Below are 18,330 nucleotides of genomic sequence, written 5' to 3' on the forward strand. Positions count from 1 at the left end.
AATTTTTTTTTTTAAAGCACAATGAGAACAAAGAAGCCAGGTCTGCAGATTGGTTTCGATCCGCACATCACCAGTTTATCATGTCTCTGGTCTAAGATATGCTGGTGATCAGAATTGTTGCACATGGGGCTATCTAGAACAGGGCTTCCTAGGCTTTTTTGGTGTAGTGAGTGGTCTTGGCAGTATGGGGAAGCCTGTGGGTCTCTTCTCAGACTAATGTTTTTTAGGTGTATTTTAAAGATACACAAGACTACAAAGAAAATAAATTGTATTGAAATATAGTCTCAGAATATTTTTCAAAACCAAGTTTGTGATATGTATGCTTTTTATTAGTGTGCTAAATAACATGACTTAGTTGTGGGTCTGTTAACTCTATTAATTTTTAAATACTGTGAGAATAAGTGATTTTTTGGGGGGGCTGTGCCTTGCCACTTGCAAGTATCTCAGTTCTCCAACCAGGGACTGATCCCAGGCCACCGCAGTGAAAAACCTAGGGTCCTAACCACTAGGCCACCAAGGAACTCCTGAGAATAAGGGGTTTTCTAAGATAACTGAACAACTGTAGAAGAATCTTAGAGTACTTGCTGTCTCTGGGCGGCAGGGTCACAGTCACTGCTAGTACCATTCCGCTTTGTTGCTTACATTCCTGATTGAAGGTACTGTTAAATTGCAACTAGAAATTACTGAAAACAAGGATGTCATTTCTCCCCCCACCTCCACCCCATGTTTTGTGAAGCCCCATGGACCTCAGGTTCTCTGGTTAAGATCCCCTTGTTCCAAAATAATCCACTTATTAGTAGCATAAGGATAGCAGTATAATGTTATTTTGTGTAATTACAATATGGCAGCCACCATATTACTGTTTATCTCTTTTATTCCTTTCTCCACAGTTAACTTTCCTGTTATTGAACTTGATTCTGTTTTTCTTTAGAACGTTATCACTTGTCTTACAAGATTGTACGAACAGACAGTCGCCTGGTACGCAGCATTCTGACAGCCCATGGATTTCATGAAGTAAGCTCATTTTCATTGCCTTACCTGATTTGCTCAAAAGCTGAAAGTCCCAGCTACCTAACTGACTATGATCTAACAAGGCTAGCTCTAGAAAGTACATGGGACCCCTACTTAGAGATGATGCAGAATTTGCATTGACTTTCTGAGTGGCTTTACCATGAAATACATGGAAAACATTTCCACAAGATTGTGTGGGTTTTTTTTTTTTTTTTAATTTTTTTCCTTGCTATGTTTTTAGGCATGGGCTAGAGGCAGAGATGTCCATAAGGAATTGTCTAATACTCGGTTAGAGCTCTTTGATTATAAGCAACAGAAACAGACTCTGCCTAACTTAAACCAAAAAGGAAAAGGAATTTGTAGTAAAGATGTGCATAAAGTGGCTAGCAGAATCAGAGGAACAGCTGAAAAAGCAGGCCTTTGAAAGGGAGACTGCAATAGCCCTAGGGATCTGGCAACAGAAGTCTTCAGGACCACCTTTGCTGCTGTGGAATTAATTGACTCTATTCATTGTCCTTATGCCTTTCTCCACTCAAGAGCTGTATTCTGGAGATGGAATGATTGGGCTAGCTTGAGTCAAGGGTCCACTCCTTGGGGGAAAGGAGGGGTGGGCGATTGGCAGATCCTTTAAAAGAAAATTGGGAAAATGGGGATGTTGGTATCAATAGGGACAGGTAAAAATGCTAGACAGACTTTCATTGTAGATATTTTGAGACAATTGATAAAAGTCTAGTTGTTCACTTCTTATCTTACATTGAGATGTGAAGTAGACATTTTGAGGAAGTTCTGATACCAGTTTATATCCTGTCTTTGTTGATCTTTTATCTACAGGGTTTAAAGTGGTACCTGCTACATCAGAGGCAGAGGATACATAATTGTTGAGTGAATGAACAAATGAGTTCTAGTGAATGAATGCATTCTGAGTTGGTATAAGGTTTTAGATCTGATATCACTTTATACTCAGCATCTGCAAGGACAGTCTGATAAGGGAGTCCTCATCTCTTACTTTGATATGTAATAATATTAAGAGGTATCATGGACTTCTATAAAAGAGTTAATTCTACTCTTTGTAGGTAGTACTTGCCCAACTCTCACAGTTCTTTAAACTTGCTTATGCCCGTGTTCTTACACTCAGCTTTTTTGTCTTACTAGGCTCAGATCCTAATGGGCCCACCCCCATGAGTGCTCTGTGGGTGAATAATCTCTATGGCTTTTTCTTCCATTTTTCTTCCAGGGGCTGTCTCTGGTGGTTCTTATCTTGTCTTTTTATCTGCCTTAGGTTCATCCGAGCAGCACTGACTATAACCTAATGTGGACAGGATCCCACTTGAAGCCCTTCTTACTTCGTACCCTCTCTGAAGCACAAAAGGTTAATCACTTTCCCAGGTAATGCTCTTGCAGCTACTTTGCTCCATTTAAAGGTACCTGACATCGAGGCATGTAGCCAGCAGAGCTAATTAACATCTTTTAAAAAAAAGGAAATCTGTGATATAGGGCAGCTGTGTATAAATCAAACTGAGGTGTTCACCTTCTTGGATGTAGTTGAAGACTTTGTGAGGGCTCTGTAGGATGGATGGTTTTAAAATACACTACTCTGGATTGCAAATCCCATAGATTCTCTTTCCTCAAATCAAGCTGCATGTGAGCCCCTCAATGTGGCTAGAGTCTCACCTCTCACCTCCTTTTTCATTTACTGTTTTTCCCCTTTATAAAAGAATAGCCCACCTAGATTCTCAATATGTATATTATGCAGAGATGTAAAACTTTCCAGAGTTCCAAACATGGAATGAAAAAAATTGATGTTTACTCCACATAATAGTATAATGAATCTTTTAGCCTGTTAGTGATTTCCATTTCTTTGCTTTTTAACAGAGTTAAAGAAGGACATGATCAAGTTGTCAGCTGATAAATCATTAAATATAAATTTTAATGATAGGTCGTCTTTTGGCTTTTGACTTATAATTAGTAAATAGTTCAAAGAATTGAGGATCATTGCTGTATTAAACTTCTTCCAGTCAGTTAGGTTAATGTCAGCCTCGAGAGGCAATCCTGCTTGGTAGCTAGAAGCAGGAGCTCTGTAGCCAGGGTACCTGGGCCCCGATCTCAGCTCTGCTGACTGATCTTGGGCAGGTGAGCTTTCTGAGCTTCGGCTTCCTCATTTGTAAAAAGAAGATACTAATAACACACACTTTGTAGGACTATAGTGAGGATTTTAGATATCAAGATCTGAAGTGCTTAGAACGTCACATGCCTGCCTCATAGTAAACACTGTATATAAGTGTTAGCTATTCTGTTTCTCAGTGTTTACATCTGTGAAAAAGCAAACAGGAATAGAATTGATGCTGAATCCCCTGCTTTATTCTAGCAGTGAGTAATATTCAACAACAGAGAGATACATGGCCTGCTGGGGAAGAGGGCAGGTAATCTCATCTATCTAATGAAGAGATGCAGATCTAATAAAAATTGTGTTAATTGCTCAGTGGTTATGTTATATTTTATTTCCAGGACTTATGCCCCAGTTACTCACTCAAGAAGTTTTCTTTTCAATCACTTCATGTATTTTACTCCTCATTTTTATGAAATGAAGTTTTCTTCTTGATTATTCAGTTCTACTGTCTCATATTTAGTTAATGTGTATAAATACCCAGCTTATGCTGTCTCCAACATCAAATAATTTCTTCATCATCTTAGATAAATGTGTATTTTAAATCTTTTCAACAGGTTCCAGTTTTATTTTATATTTGAGCTTCATGGGCAGAAAATAGTTTAAACCTTAGTTTCTTCCTTAATGTCTGGAAGATGTGACTGGTTTTCTAAATGGGTGACTGGGTAGTTGAAGTAAATCAGATGCAGCTATTTTAAAGAAATATTTAAACAGTCTTAAAATAGCCCACAGTAGAGACTGCATTCCTAATGCCTGTTAGTAATATATTATTTATTTCAATAGCTTTTGAAATACGCTGTAGGTATGTAGGAATTCCATCTCAGTTTGAACTCAGTATTCATAAATTCTAACCTATGTTTTCTTGACTCCTGTTTGAATTGTAGGAGCTCAGCTGACTCATGTACAAGAAGAATGCAAACACTTAAAATGTTTCCAATATTATTGTGCGCTCTTTTAATGTAACTTTTTATTCTAAATAATTGTAGACTTTTAGAAAAGTTGCAGAAATAATACAGAATTCCTTTGTTTTCTTTACCTGGTTTTCCTTTTGTTAACATCAGTTATAACCATAGTGTAATTATCAAAATGGAGAAATTGATTTTTGTTTGATATATATTATAATCAAAAGTTATAGTCTTTATGGTGTTTTGATGAATTGTGTACTGTGTTCCTGTAATGATAGGTCAATGTATGGATAACAGACACAGCCTTATGATCACAGGAAATTAAAAAGTATTAAATATAATTTGTATGCACATTTTTCTTATAGAAAAGGTATAATATAATGTAAAAGACACAAGTATTGAATCTGTTATGGTAGGCTAAGCTGTTTGTGGGAAATGTAATGGAAGAAGTAAACGGAAGGACAAAAGTGGAGAGTCATGTCTGGGTGGGAGTATGAGGGTGGCTTTTGGGGTGCTGGGAATGTTCTGTGCTCAGTGGTGGTCACACAGACTGAAGTTTATCATGCTCTGCATTTGTGACTTGTTTATTTTCCTGTTTATATGTTAATTTCAGTAAAAAATGTAATATTTTAAAAAAGTGAAATATTTACTGATGAGGAGAGCCTTTCTTTTATAATACTTAGAAAATGCACAGTGGCTAATGAATCCTATTGTTATTGAGGTTCCCTTGAATATACTTAAAAGAATACTGTTATAGTTTTATTTTAAAACTATATTTGCCATTCGTTAGATCCTTTGGAACAATTTAAGTTTATGATGAAAAATCTTACATGTCAACTAAAAAGATATGTGGTTTCCCAAAATTTGCATCAGGAGTACCAAGCAAAAATGTTTGGAGACCACTAATACTGGGTAGCTGTACGAGAATGTGTTGTTTTTCTTATCCTCTGGTTTATTGTTTCTAATTGCTTAATGATAAGCGTCACTGGGGGTACATTAAAGTCACAGGTCTTTATTGCAGATTCAAGGAATCACCATTTCCAGAGAAAGTGTATATTTAAAAAGCACCTTCTAGGTGCTTAATCTTTCTAGGTAAATATATTCCTAGAAAGTTATATATTTTAAAAGCAGTGAGTGATCCATATCTCAGTCAAGTTCAGAAATCACTGATTTAGACCAAATCAATTTTTTGGACCATCTGTAGCAAAATCACCTGGAGTGCATGTTTAAATGCAGAATCCTAGACTTCATCCCCCAATTTTGGGAGATGTGATCTTGGAACATTCATTTTTAAGGAACTTTATGAGTGATTCTTATGCACACTAAAATTTGAGGACCTCTGCTCTAGATCCAAGGAGGACAGTGGGTAAGGAAGAAGTGTTGGTGATACCTAGATCTTGCAAAGAAACCTTTGATTTTAAGAAATCAAAGTGAAAATTTTGAGCTGAACAACAGATGGAATGTGTTTTTAATGGTTACAGCAAAGATTCTTGGATGGTCTTTAAATAGTGCAACAAACCAGAGACTCATGAGTGCGGTCATGGCTAAGTGAAGCCCATCTTTGTAGTTTGCCAGATTCCAGTCCCTGATCGGTAGCAGTGATTGCCCTGGTTTTAAGGTGATCATTTCCTTGACAAAGTGATAGATTTGGGGTATAAGACTGTCCTCAGTAACTGCTCATAAACTGGGAACTCTTTAACATAGGAAAACCTCCGAGTCATAGTTTACTGAAACGGCAATGCTTTTATGAAACTTAGGTCATATGAACTAACCCGGAAGGACCGACTGTACAAAAACATCATTCGAATGCAGCATACACATGGATTCAAGGCTTTTCACATCCTCCCCCAGACCTTCCTGCTGCCAGCTGAGTATGCGGAATTCTGTAGTAAGTGCTTGACTCCTGGTGCCCCATCCCTCATCCCCATTCCCAGCAACTGAACTTGGAGCAGAGTTATTTACTCCTAAGGGCTTTTCAAATGCTTAAAAAGTTGTTTCTTGAGTAAAACAGCTGCAGAGATAACTTTAACACTGTTTTATGCTGAGTATGTCTGTGTGTGTTTATTCTTAGTAAGCTTGTCAGTGTCAGGTATGTAAGGACACACTGGGGTGTCATATAAATGCGCTCCTGTCTAGCACGGAAAGTCCTTCTTCACTGGTGAGTTAGTGCCCATGTAAGGAGGAATGTACTTCTGCGTATGAACCACAGAGGCACCCTTTTTGGTATCTCTCTTCCTCTTGTCATTTAAGGAATGTTTGTCACCTCAACTTTTGGACGTGTGTGACTTATGTTCTTCGGGGGTACAAGTATCACGCATCTTTTAGTGATAGGGTTTAGAGGTGCCAGTTCGTCACCCTGTTTCCTTGGAGTTTAGACTAATTGAAATATATTCATGGGAGTGAGATAGCAATGGGGATGTCTGCTGTCTTGCTGGTTAAGCTAGATAGGAATGTGTGGCCTGCATACAGGTGTCATTGTTTCTTTTGCCTTAAAGTGAACTTAGACCTCTTTATGTCCAGACACAGGGGACAGGCTGTTTCAGGTTTTGCTCCTTGGTGTGCAGAGCCTGTCTCTGCACAGGCTTAGTGCACAGAAGAGGCATAAGTACAGAGAAGGAGTGAGGCAAGTCTTTTGGGAGAGTCTAAATAGAAGCGAAGAGCTGACTCATTTGAAAAGACCCTGTGCTGGGAAAGATTGAAGGCGGGAGGAGAAGGGGACGACAGAGGATGAGATGGCTGGGTGGCATCACTGACTCAAGGGACATGAGTTTGAATAGACTCTGGGAGTTGGTGATGGACAGGGAGGCCTGGCGTGCCGCAGTCCATGGGGTCGCAAAGAGTCAGACATGACTGAGGGAATGAGCTGAACTGAAGTAGAAGCAGTGATAATAGCTGATGAACATTTTCCTTCTGTTAAGCTCTCTTCTAAGTGGTGCCTTACTCTGAGGTAGGAACTGTTACTACTCCCAGCTTTGTAGGTGAGAAGACTAAGGTACAGAGAGGTTAAGTATCTTTCTGTAGATTATACAGCTGTTTGGTTCCAGAAGCCAAGCTCCTCACCACTGTGCCTTGTGGCTAAAGACACTGGGCGTGTGCACACAATGACCATCTCTCAATACCTCCCTTGAGAGAAGCCACTTCTGTGAGGGAGATCAGATTTGACACAGGATAGACAGATAGTTTTCTTCTCACTAAGTCCGAGAGAGAGACTCTTCCTCTATTATGAGGAAGCATGGAAAGAGGAAGAGAAAGTTTGCTCTAGACTTCCTGGCTTTGATTCTGTTAGCCTGTTGGACTTTGAGTCTGGTCTGGTCGCCCAGTGGGGTGTTCATCCTCTGGGACTCACGTCAGGGGTGGTCACAGGCCTCCTCCTTCATCTCGGAGAGGCCGTTCCTCTGAGAGCACCTGTTGCCCGTGCTGGGACTAGTGGCTCAGTGTTGGTCCACAGCAGGCTCTGGAACGGGTCAGAGCAGAGAATTCAGTACATGAATTAAGTTCAGAGCGACAGTGTACTCAGAGCTGAACATTTGCAGTTAGGGATTTTTGTTAGGGGTTTTAGCCACGATACCAGAACCTCCTGTGTCTTACCTTTCTCCCCTGTTCAGTGGGACTGTTACCTGTATGAATGTTATAGTGCTGGGATGTTTAAGTAGCTTGATACATGGAAAGCACTTGGAGTGGGGCCTGATAGGTACATAACACATGTTCAATAATATTTCCTATTTCAAGTTATGTTGAGATGCATTGTTACATAAAAAAAGTAAAAAAATTATGTAGGAAGCCAACATGATAGCCTAAAAATGCCTCAGCTACCATGTCAGCAATGTAAAAGGGTTCCTGACAGTGAACACCTCCTGCTGTTGAATCCCTAATGAGAAATCAAAGTCTAGAATAATTCTGTATTAAACACTAAAGGGATATTAAGTTGAAAATTCCCTTTTCCCTCTCCACTAGTTCCTATTCTGTGGTTCTTCCCCACCCTTTGGAGGCCGGTTTGAGGGCTGAATGCTCATTCAGAAGGTTGGATAGAGTTAGAGTGCCCCATCTGTTCAAGCCTGACCTGTTTTTCAGTGGAATTGCTATTGCGTAATATTCTTCAAATTCTAATGGGTTCTGCATTCTAGAAGGGCAAGAGGAGTGTCACGTTTGGACCTGGTGTGGGTTTGAGGTGCCTGCCGGCTTCCACGTGGTGATGTTTTACAGGCAGTTGTAAGGGGAGTTTTGAATTTTTGCCAGGGATATAGATTCTTGAAGTTGTAGATGTGGAGGTGGATATGATTACCATGGACGAGAAAAAGAGAGAGAGGAAGAACCACAGAGAAATCAGAGGGGAGAGAGAGGTTGAAGATACGAGCAAAGGAATGAGATCCCAGACGAGGCAGGAGAGAGTTTGATCAAGAGCGCGAGTAGAAGGGTGAGTCTCTCCCCTAAAAGGTGGAAGGAAGGAAGCTAAGTGGTCATCGAGATAGCACTTTTCAATGGGAGGGAAGCAGGTGAGTGGGTTTATGTTACAAATCACCAGCCTTCTTGGTGAGGAGGGCGATGAGGACACATACCAGGAATGAGGGGCCTAGGGATGGGTTTGGGTGTTTGAGGGGCAGAAAGACGTGTGAATAGCCTGCAGTGGGCCTTTGGAAGAGAACTGGTGAGGAACATGAGGGCTGCCTGAAGATGCTAGAGATACCAGTCAAGGCGGGTCTCATGAATTTGTAGCTTTCTGTTCTTATAAGGGAAAACCTGAAATGCATCTTTGCAGAGCCCAAGCCCACAGACCAAACACTGCCTCAGAAGATGAAAAAGCCTGGATATTGCCAAACTGTTTCCAGTAATTAGAATGTGAGGCTTGGAATATACGGACCAGATCTTGCTAGATTCCCAGTGCCACTGCTGCTAGTGTAACGGTGTGTGGTACAGTTGGAGGTCTGTGACACCAAACATTCTAACCAAAAATCTTGCCAGCTGCAGCCTCGTCCCCCGAGTGGACAACTTTTCTAAACAGGAAGAAGGAAACAGCAAGGCAGACAGGGTGGTGCCAATATCAGAAAGGCAGAGACCTTACCCTACAGCCCAGCAGATTCCTGGTTACTCCTCACGGGCCAGAATTGTGTCCTCTGGCTATCTTTAGATGTAAGAGAGGCAGAAATAATTCAAAGGAATGGGCAAAACTTTGATGTCAGCCAGTTAATTGCAGATGACTGGATTTCATAGCAATCAGTAAACTTATAGAATCCTAATAGTAGGATTATGAGAGATCTCATAATTTGAATTTAAAGCCTGCATTTTAAAGATGAGACTGGGTAATTAGAGCTCAGATCTTCCTACTCCTGGTTCAGTGCTTTTTCTGTTAGACCGAGCATGCTGCCACCCTAGGAGCTAGAAGGCACTGGAAAGAATTGCAGGCCCCTGGTCTAGTATATTCGTCCTGACAGACTGCCCAGCTCTTTGCCCTGCCTCTGCTTCTGATGCACATTTTTGGAACCTGTGAAAGAAATCAGTCCTTGTTCTGAAATACAACAAATCAAGGAGAAACACCTAGCATAAAGGACAAATTTTTGGTATTTAAGATTTTGAGAATATGATAAAAGTGAAGCACCAATAGAAGCAGCAACTTCTGATAAGGCCCATCCACAAAGTAAGGTTTGTTAAAAGTGTTACATGGCAGAAGTTGCATTTAGCTAGATTTTCCCTGTTCTGAAAACCAGCTTTTTCTTCATTCATTTGTTCCCAGAGGGTTCTGTCTCCAGTGAGGTGTGGTCATTTTCTGTGGCATTCCTGTGGCCCCCTCCCTCCTCTTTGTGAATGTCTGATTTCTTGCTTAGTGTCTGCCTTTCTGCTGGGCTAATCTCTGTGAAGGTGAAGACTATCTGCATTCCACACACTCGAGAACTGCTTGACATGGGTTGGGTACTTAGAAGTACTGAATGAATGAAGTTTAAAAAATCTTTTTGTTTTCTTTTAATAGTTCCTTTTGTTTTCAATCTATTGTAATCTCAGAATTTGGGGATAATGGCAAAATTTGGGGATACATATACATATATTCAGTGGCTTCACTTTATAGAGATTAATAAAGGTTAATTTGTCTTATAACTGTAAATATGCCATCCATTACAAGACTCTAAAATTACATAAATTATATTTTTTGAAAGGTAATATAGTCATGGCACAAGAGAAGTACAAAACGATAATCAGTGAAAAGCCTTTTTCCTCCTCTCTTTCTCAGTCATCTAGTTCTCCCCAGAAGTGATCAGTATAGTATTTATACATATCCTTCTAAAGATATTCTGAGTGCTTACTAGCACATGACTTGAGTGTGTTTGTGACCAGATGGAGTGTATGATAACCAGTGCCTTGCACTTGACTTCTTTTCACTCAGCAGCCTGTCTTTGAGCTCATTGCCTCTCATTAATAACATTCTCATTTGTGTGTCTGCTTAGTATTTCATTATGTAGAACAGGTGTCTGGAAACTCCAGCTTTTGTGTCAAATCTGGTCCCATGAACTAAAAAAATGGTTTTTACATTTTTAAATGGTTGGGGAAAAACAAATCAAAGATGAATAAAATTTTGTGGCATGTGGAAATCATAGGAAATTTGGTGTCCATCCATAAAGTTTTGGGGGACCCAGCCATGCCCCTTTGTTTACATATTCTTTCTGGTGGCTTTTGAGCTACAGTGACAGAATTGAGTAGTTGTAATAGAGATTGCATGGCCTGCAAGATTCTTGAAGGTGGTTTGTGACAGTAATAGACTAACATCTGAATATGTGCCTTATTTTGTCTTCATCCTCTCATTCAAGAAGGGAAATGATGGAAGAAATACATTATGTAATTTTGCTGTCTCCTTTTTTCTCCTTATCTCTTTCCCTTCTCTTTCTATCTTCTCATTTTTAAGGCTAGTCCAAAAATACAGGTTATTTTAGCTGCTGTCCTTCACTTGGAAATTTGGAAAATTCTTTGGGTACCTGAGTAGATAACCATGTTGAAATTTGAGATAATAAACTCATGTCCTTTCTTCCTCCCCCCCTTTTTTTTTGTCTTCCAATATTTTGAGCAGATTCATATTCAAAGGACCGGGGACCTTGGATCGTAAAACCAGTGGCCTCTTCCAGGGGGCGGGGCGTCTACCTGATCAACAACGTGAGTTTGTAACGGGGGCACACTTGACTCTGTTTGTTCTTCCCTTTGTGTTAGCTAAGTGTGCGTTCAGAAGTGTACTTTGAGGGAGGGCATGAGTCTACTGTTCACCTTACTGGCAGTAACCTCCTCCCATGCCAGCAGTTACTCTACAGCTAATGTCACTTGATTGAATTTGGGGGGAGGGCAGCCTTTACTGTCAACAGAAAAGAAGTACTTTTTCTGCTTTCAGCATTCTGTCTTGCAAATTCCTCCACACTAAGCATTAGCTGGTAGCACGTACATTTAATTTCTATCGTGGGGAGAACTGTGGGTTCCTACCCTCAAGATCATCAAGCAAATTAACCTTAATTTAATTCGGCATGGCATCCTTGTTGCTCCTGCCAGCCCCCCTTCTTCCTCCTCATCCGCTTCTTTTTTCAGAAGTCATCAGTATCTTGATTCTTTGCCAGATCCTCATTAAAAGTTGTTTTTCAGTTGGACAGATATACAGAGTAAATAAAGTCTTAACCCCAGTCTCACTCATTAGACTTTTAACAGTAGTTAGTAACTCAGTACAGTTGATTTGTGTTTTATCTTTTCTCAACTTTACATTTTGTTTCTTAATTCTCAGTTTGATATTCACTGCACGCATATCGCCTCCTATCCTCCCTTCCACATTCCATCTCTAAGTTCAATTACTTTTTTATTGTTTTTATATTTTAAAGGTTTATCATGTTTACATTCTCTTCAATAACTGTGATTCAGTTTCTCTGCTTTATAAGTTGAGTAAAAAATTTAAACTTACGGAAATTTTACAGATGGGAATTCTGAAATTTAATCAATATTTCTGTCTGGGTCTTTGTTCATACTTCCTTCTGCACATTTGGTCAGCCCTTTCAGTTTAGAAACTAGTGATTTTTCTTTATTTCAGGGAAAATCATTCATTTTTGTCTTGTTCTCCTTCTGAAACTCCTTTTTGAAGCATTTTGGGTCTTCATGTCAACTTTTTTCCATTTTAAACTCTCTGTCTTTTCCCATCATTATCTTCTGGATCACCAGTTTGAGTGCGATCCATTTTATCATTCATTCCATCTACTGTATTTCTATATTGGCTCTCATAATGTACAAAAGCTCTTATTTTCCGATTTGCCTTTTTTTTTTTTTTCTGGATAACATCTTGTTATTGCTTAATAGATGCAGTTTGCCAGCTGGTCTTTCTGACCATACGAATTGAAAGCTTTTTAAAGTTCTCTTTTGTTCCATGACTTTTCTTGGGCCCTTTTTTTTTTTCTCTTGAAATTGTGTTCTCTCAATTTTAGTGACCTTCAGTGTTGAGTCATACTAATGAACGGAAGAGTAGACTGATTGAAATTGACAGCCGGCCTGGGTTTCCCCTGCCATTGTATAGGACTGATTCCCTGGACAGGAGGGCGGACTGAGCCTTGTGGCAAGGGCAAGGCCTGTTGACTGTCAGTCCGCACCGTAGGTTGCTGTGGGTGAGGATCGTTGCCTCTTCCCTCTCCCTTGCCAAAACAGGACTGGTCTGATTGTGGATTTAAAGGAAGTAAAGGAGGAAACAGACAGAACAGGCTCCATCTTGAAAGCAGGATTCCATCTTGGGCTGGACTGTGGACTTTGAGCTCTATGCCCAGTATCTATGGAAATGCCATACCAACTGGAAAACCAGACCCCCTGGATGGAAGAGCCCCAGGGCTCCTACCTAGACTCTCCCTCGCCTAAACAAATACCCTAATTATCTGTGTAACCGAATAGAATCATAAATTCTATTATGCTTATTGGGGTATGACCACAGGCCTATTGATAATTGTCCACGGTTAACTACCTAGGCTTAAGGCATACAAATCACGAGTTTAAGGCATATGAATCATGGGTTAACTTTGATTGTTGCTTTCTTTTCCTTTGTTCATACTAGTTGCAGGGAACTTGGGGAGGTAGGTTTGAGTAAGTACACTTAGGATTTATAAGGTTTTCACAAAAATTGGTCGGGTTCCCTGCACTCCACTATCTGCATTGCCCTTCTGGGTGAGTTTGTTTCCCGGAACGCAAGGCTATAACAGAGGAGTTTGGCGATCTCCCTCTGGGGCGGCGCTGCCCTTCCCCTGTTTTCCCTTTTGTGTCTGCCACGGGGTTGCAGAGTTCCCCTCCTTGTCAGATCCCTGCGCCCACGCACACAGACGTCCTCCCCTTAGGTTTCATTCTGAGGGCTAAGCTGTGGCTGTTGAAGGCCTGTTGGCCGCAGTGTTTTAAACACCATTTGTTAATTAATTATCCTATTCTTGTCCCTTGGCTCCCTCCTGCTCTCCATATGCGTGTTCACTGCCAGCTTGGAACATCTCAGATGCCTTCTTGGGAAGATCACTCTCCCCTCTGTGATATGTGGGGCTGGGTCTTCCTCTGCTGTTTTCTCAACCTGTTCCCATCTGCTTTCCTTCTTTCAGGATTTCCTTAAACCTTTGGTCTTTTGTTGGTTCCTTTAACTGTTTCTAGCTTTGTTATTTATCATTTCATTCTTTTAAAAATATCTTCTCTGTCCTTCGAGTGGGACCCTGGAAGGGAGGAGAGCTGGAGATGGATGTTGTGTGTGCAGTTGGTACACCGTCTCAAGTTTCCCAATTCTCTTTCTCTGCACACGATCTGAGCTACTTTCTATATGTGCAGAAACTGATTTTCTGAGGGGTCTTTCACATGGGAAAATCCTCAAATTCGGTCTGGACTAAAAACTGTACAGTAAACACTGATAGCCAGACCTTTTATGCTGGAGAAATACCGGATGTGGTTCTGATGCAGTAACTGTGCAGCCCCAGGCCCAGGCTACAAGGCCTGCTCCTTGCCCTTGGGTCACTCCGGAGGGCTTCTGCCCCGGGTCTTTTGTGGACAGAAGGCCCTGGTCATATGCCGCAGAGCTCTCTTTTCTTGTTTCTGTTCTGACCTTGGTGTGACGGCTCCTGTCCAACAGCTTTTCCTCCAGCTCCGCGCCAGGAGCTCCAGTGTTGTTTGAATCTCATAGACGGCCCTCGTTTGGGTTTGGGTTTGAGCTGCCAAATGGAATTGCTATTGAAAGTCAACTGTGGTACAAGTTTGCTTTTTATTTTCTTAGACATGAGTCAAAAAGAATAGGATCTATTCCCAGCTCATCTGGGACGTTTTTCTCTTGGAATGCTCTTTTGCCCTAGTGATTTGTTATTTTAAAATCAACATCATAAAGAATAGAAAAGTTAAACTTTCCTTGGTGGGGCTGAGAACCCCGTGCCCTGACTCTTCCCTGTCTCATAAAGGGGGTGACAAGTCTTCAGAGAATGCGCGTTTGGCAGACTCTCCTCCTGCCTCCCACCTCTCCCTGGACTAACTCCCTGGAGACCCCCTGCAGAGATCAAAGTACTTGGCGGGACCCTTTGCCTGCCCCCTCTCCCTCAGTGAAGCTTTGGAATGAGTCTGATTCTTTGAGGTCTTTGGTGGAGGTGCCAGACAGAAGCCTGGGGAGATGCCAGCAAGCACCAGGGGAGCTGGCAGCATGTGGATGTAATGGGAAAATATTCCCAATTTTTCTCCAGATCTGGAATTTTATCACATCTTACCCAGACCTACAAACCATACAGTTAATACGCTCCTCTCCCTCCCTACACACACACACACACACACACACGGCCTCACCATCTCCTCTGTTCCATACCTGGATCCTTTCCCATGGAATATGTGACCCATTAGCCAACTGGATGAAGTAACTCTTTCCAAGGCTGCTGCCTGCTTTCCTTTTAGACTCGAGGGGAATGGAGAGGGAGGGCTCTGCTGGAGGGTCTGTGAGCCCCACTAGTGTGAGTGGGTGAGGCGTGCAGGGTAGGGCAGAGTTAGGTGTGAGGGCCAAGTAAAAACACCTTCCCCTGTCTTCCCACTGGAGCAAGAAGGGCCTCTCATTAAAAGTTCCCCATAATAGTCATAACCTTTTGGAAAATATCTGCAAATAGCCACTTTTGCCATTACGAGAATAGGACAAAGGACAGGAAAAGCATTCCTTGCACGTAACACTGAAGAGAGAGGAGTGTGAGCTCCTACAGGTGGGAGCATCTTGGCTGGTCTCTGTGCTGGGCTCTTTAACTCTGGAAACACAGCATAAAGGAGCAGAGTCGAGTTTGCTCCAGCTCCTTCAGTAACCGTGACTAAATGCCGTATTTTCCCAATTTAGTATATTCAAATCAAGGAGGGAAAAGATCTGGTGTTTTCCGATTAAGGTATGGATTTGATTATGGAAATCAAGTTTAGTCATCCTTGTCTCACACATTATCCTTGGTAAATACGATACGCATATCTTCTCTGAAATTTTGAAGTATCAGGAGAGTTATGGTTAGAAGAGCATTTAGGTCACTGTTCACCCCTCTGTTTGTGAATGTAATTCTCCACAGCTCTCTCGTTTCTGTCTGCTCATACGCTCTCCATACGCTCGTAGGTCTCACTGTTCAACAGATATTTAGGACGTCCCTGCTGCCTGCCAGGTGCCAGCCTGCCTGAGGAGTAGGATCATCTCCTAATTCTTATGACTCTTTATTGTAGGAATAGGGATTGTCTCCTAATTCTTACGTCTCTTCATTATAACTGAGTGCACTGAATCATATGAGTGGTATATGGCATGCTATGAGGCATGCTATTGAATTGTGGTACTCAGTAAATGGAACTACACAGATACTGTTGAGTTTGCAGTACTAATAATAACTGATATTCCTTGAGCATTTACTATGTGCCTACCACTGTACCTCCCAAATACAATCTCACTTAGTCTTTTTTATGAGAATCCTAAAAGGTCGTTACTATTCCTTCCTTAGTAAGTGAAGATTTTAACTCAGGCCTGCCTGATTCCAGAGCATACCCTCTTGACCGCTGTACCATTCTATCTTACAATAACTTAACAGATACCATGAGCTTTAAAGTCAAATTAGAAAAATGGATGTGTTTCCCGACAATTCAGGTTCTTGCTTTAGCATACTTAGGAGGGCAATTTGAGCTTAGAATTTACATCATTTAAAATGAGTTAATTGGGGATGGATGAAAATATCAAGAAGATATTTGGATGAAAATATGAAAAAGGCTTGAAGATGTTAGAGATTTCATTAGTTGCGTATCTGTATATTATAGTATACAAAAAAAAAAACTGTATTCAAAACCATTCTTGTGTGAACTTACAGTTTAATTCCTGATGCAGACAGAAATGAGAGGTATAGACCATTGAACAAGTTATCTGAACAGTGTAAGAGATTATGTTCTGCATAACTCAAAGGACAAATGTATATAATGAGGAAGGAAAGAGAGGAAATGAGCGTGGACGTTAGCTAGAGTGTCATGGAGTGAAGACCATTACCAGTGTCCTCTCTGGTTCCCAGGAAAGCTAGGTGGTCAGATTGGGTGGTCAAGTATCCATTGTAGCCTGTAGGTGTTACTTAGTAGAAAAAGAGCTGCAATTGTTTACTTTTAGGTTTGGAACACAGCCTGTAGCTTGCTGCTTTGTACTGTGATTGCATCAGTTCTTACACCCTAAGCTGACTCAAAATAGAGATAGTCTGTGTGAGAAACTGATCAGGAAATGGTGTGGGTGACCAGAGCCAAAGCATGAATCAGTAGTGATGTTGTAGTGTCCGTATGATGCATAGAAATGGCTTGTGAAGTTGTGTTCTGAGTGAGATGGCAGCAGTGGGAAATGAGAGGGAAATCTTATCATCTTCACCCCGGGGTCACAAAATTATCCTTTAAAAAAAAAACAAAAAAACTGTAGTACTTAGGATAACAAATACATTTTTATAAAGACAACTTTTGAATTGGGGGGACAGTTATTTTAGGTCAGAACTTGGGAGAAAAGTTGAAAATAGTGCTTAAGTACTGAGTTTCTGAGGCAGACTGGGTTCAAATGGTGCTCTATCACTTCTTAGCTGTGTGACTTTGAGCAGTTTCCTAACCCTCTCTGACTCGCTCCTCATCCATAATATTTGGATGGTGTTAGACCTACCATGTGGGTGTTAGATGATGATTAAATGAAATAATACTTGTGAAGGATAAGAGCAATGTTAGCACATAGCAGACGTTCGGTACGCTTGTAATTTTTTTTCCTGCTAATGTTAATAGTGTGTCTGTTGCTGCTACTATAGTTGTTATTTTCACAATTATCATCAGAGACGCTTTCCTTTTCGAGTCCTTTTGTCCCGTACGGATTGTGGTGACTGACAGCTGATTTTTCTGTCTTCATCTCACTTGGAGTTCTTCTGTTCCAGATCTTTAATTAAGAATCTACAGTAATTTCCTGTTTCCCACTATGTTCAATCTAAATTCCTCTTACCAGGGGTTTGAATCCCTTTGCCAGTGGGGTCTTCCTTTCTAATTATCTAACCATATTTTTCATGATTTCCCAATTGAATCTTTTAGCCCTAGGTCACTGAATCTGCCCACTCTCCTTTCTACCTGGGCTTTGTCTTTACACACCGGCTTCCTTTCCTTTCCACCGTGTGCTTGCTAGCTTTCAACACTCCTTCTGAACCTACTCATCCTGAACCAGCCTTCCCTGACTGGTCCTCCTGGCAGGTCTGCATTTCCACTGGGCAGCCTCACATCTCACACCTGTAGACATGCTGCTTTGTGTTCTTTTAAATTCTGTATTTTGCTCTCCCTCTCCCCAGTCATCAGACTCTTTGGGAGTAGAGCTTGGGCTCCGTGAGGGCAGGGATCTCATCTGTTTCCTTCACCACTGTATCCCCAGTGCCTTATGCAGCACCCATCAATACTCATCATTATTTATTGTATAGGCAATTCTTTTTCATTGAAAAAAATCTTTAAGAGATCTAGTTCAATCTTTACCTACAGTGGCACAGTAAGCACTATTAAGTGAATCAATGAAACATCCATCCCATTTCACGGGGAAAATGCCAGAATCCTTTGTAGAAAGATCTGTAAATTTCTGAGTAACTTGATGAAAGCCTTCCTGTAAGAATAATGGTGGTATTTTAAAATATCCAATGTGCTTTATTTACATCTGGGAGAATGCAAGTTTTTATTTATTTTTTTTAAGTAACTTTTATTTTCTTGGTATGTAAGTATTTAATAGCATGTATAAAAATCTTTAGAGCTGTTTAGATTCTGTTT

General features: G+C 40.9%; 1 protein-coding gene across 11 annotated transcripts in view; it reads left to right on the top strand.

The window, feature by feature from the left end:
- TTLL5 (tubulin tyrosine ligase-like family, member 5) overlaps positions 1-18,330 on the top strand; it is a 317,321-nt gene that overhangs the window by 20,776 nt on the left and 278,215 nt on the right. For all 11 annotated transcript variants that reach the window (XM_010844355.1, XM_010844354.1, XM_010844353.1 and 8 more), the window contains exons 4-7: positions 932-1,014; positions 2,291-2,397; positions 5,838-5,968; positions 11,132-11,214. In XM_010844355.1, the coding sequence (XP_010842657.1) occupies positions 932-1,014; positions 2,291-2,397; positions 5,838-5,968; positions 11,132-11,214 (404 nt within the window). The remainder of the gene's footprint in view (positions 1-931; positions 1,015-2,290; positions 2,398-5,837; positions 5,969-11,131; positions 11,215-18,330) is intronic.

The sequence above is a fragment of the Bison bison genome, unplaced genomic scaffold (assembly GCF_000754665.1).
Source record: "Bison bison bison isolate TAMUID 2011002044 unplaced genomic scaffold, Bison_UMD1.0 scf7180017864201, whole genome shotgun sequence".
Taxonomy (NCBI): Eukaryota; Metazoa; Chordata; class Mammalia; order Artiodactyla; family Bovidae; genus Bison; species Bison bison.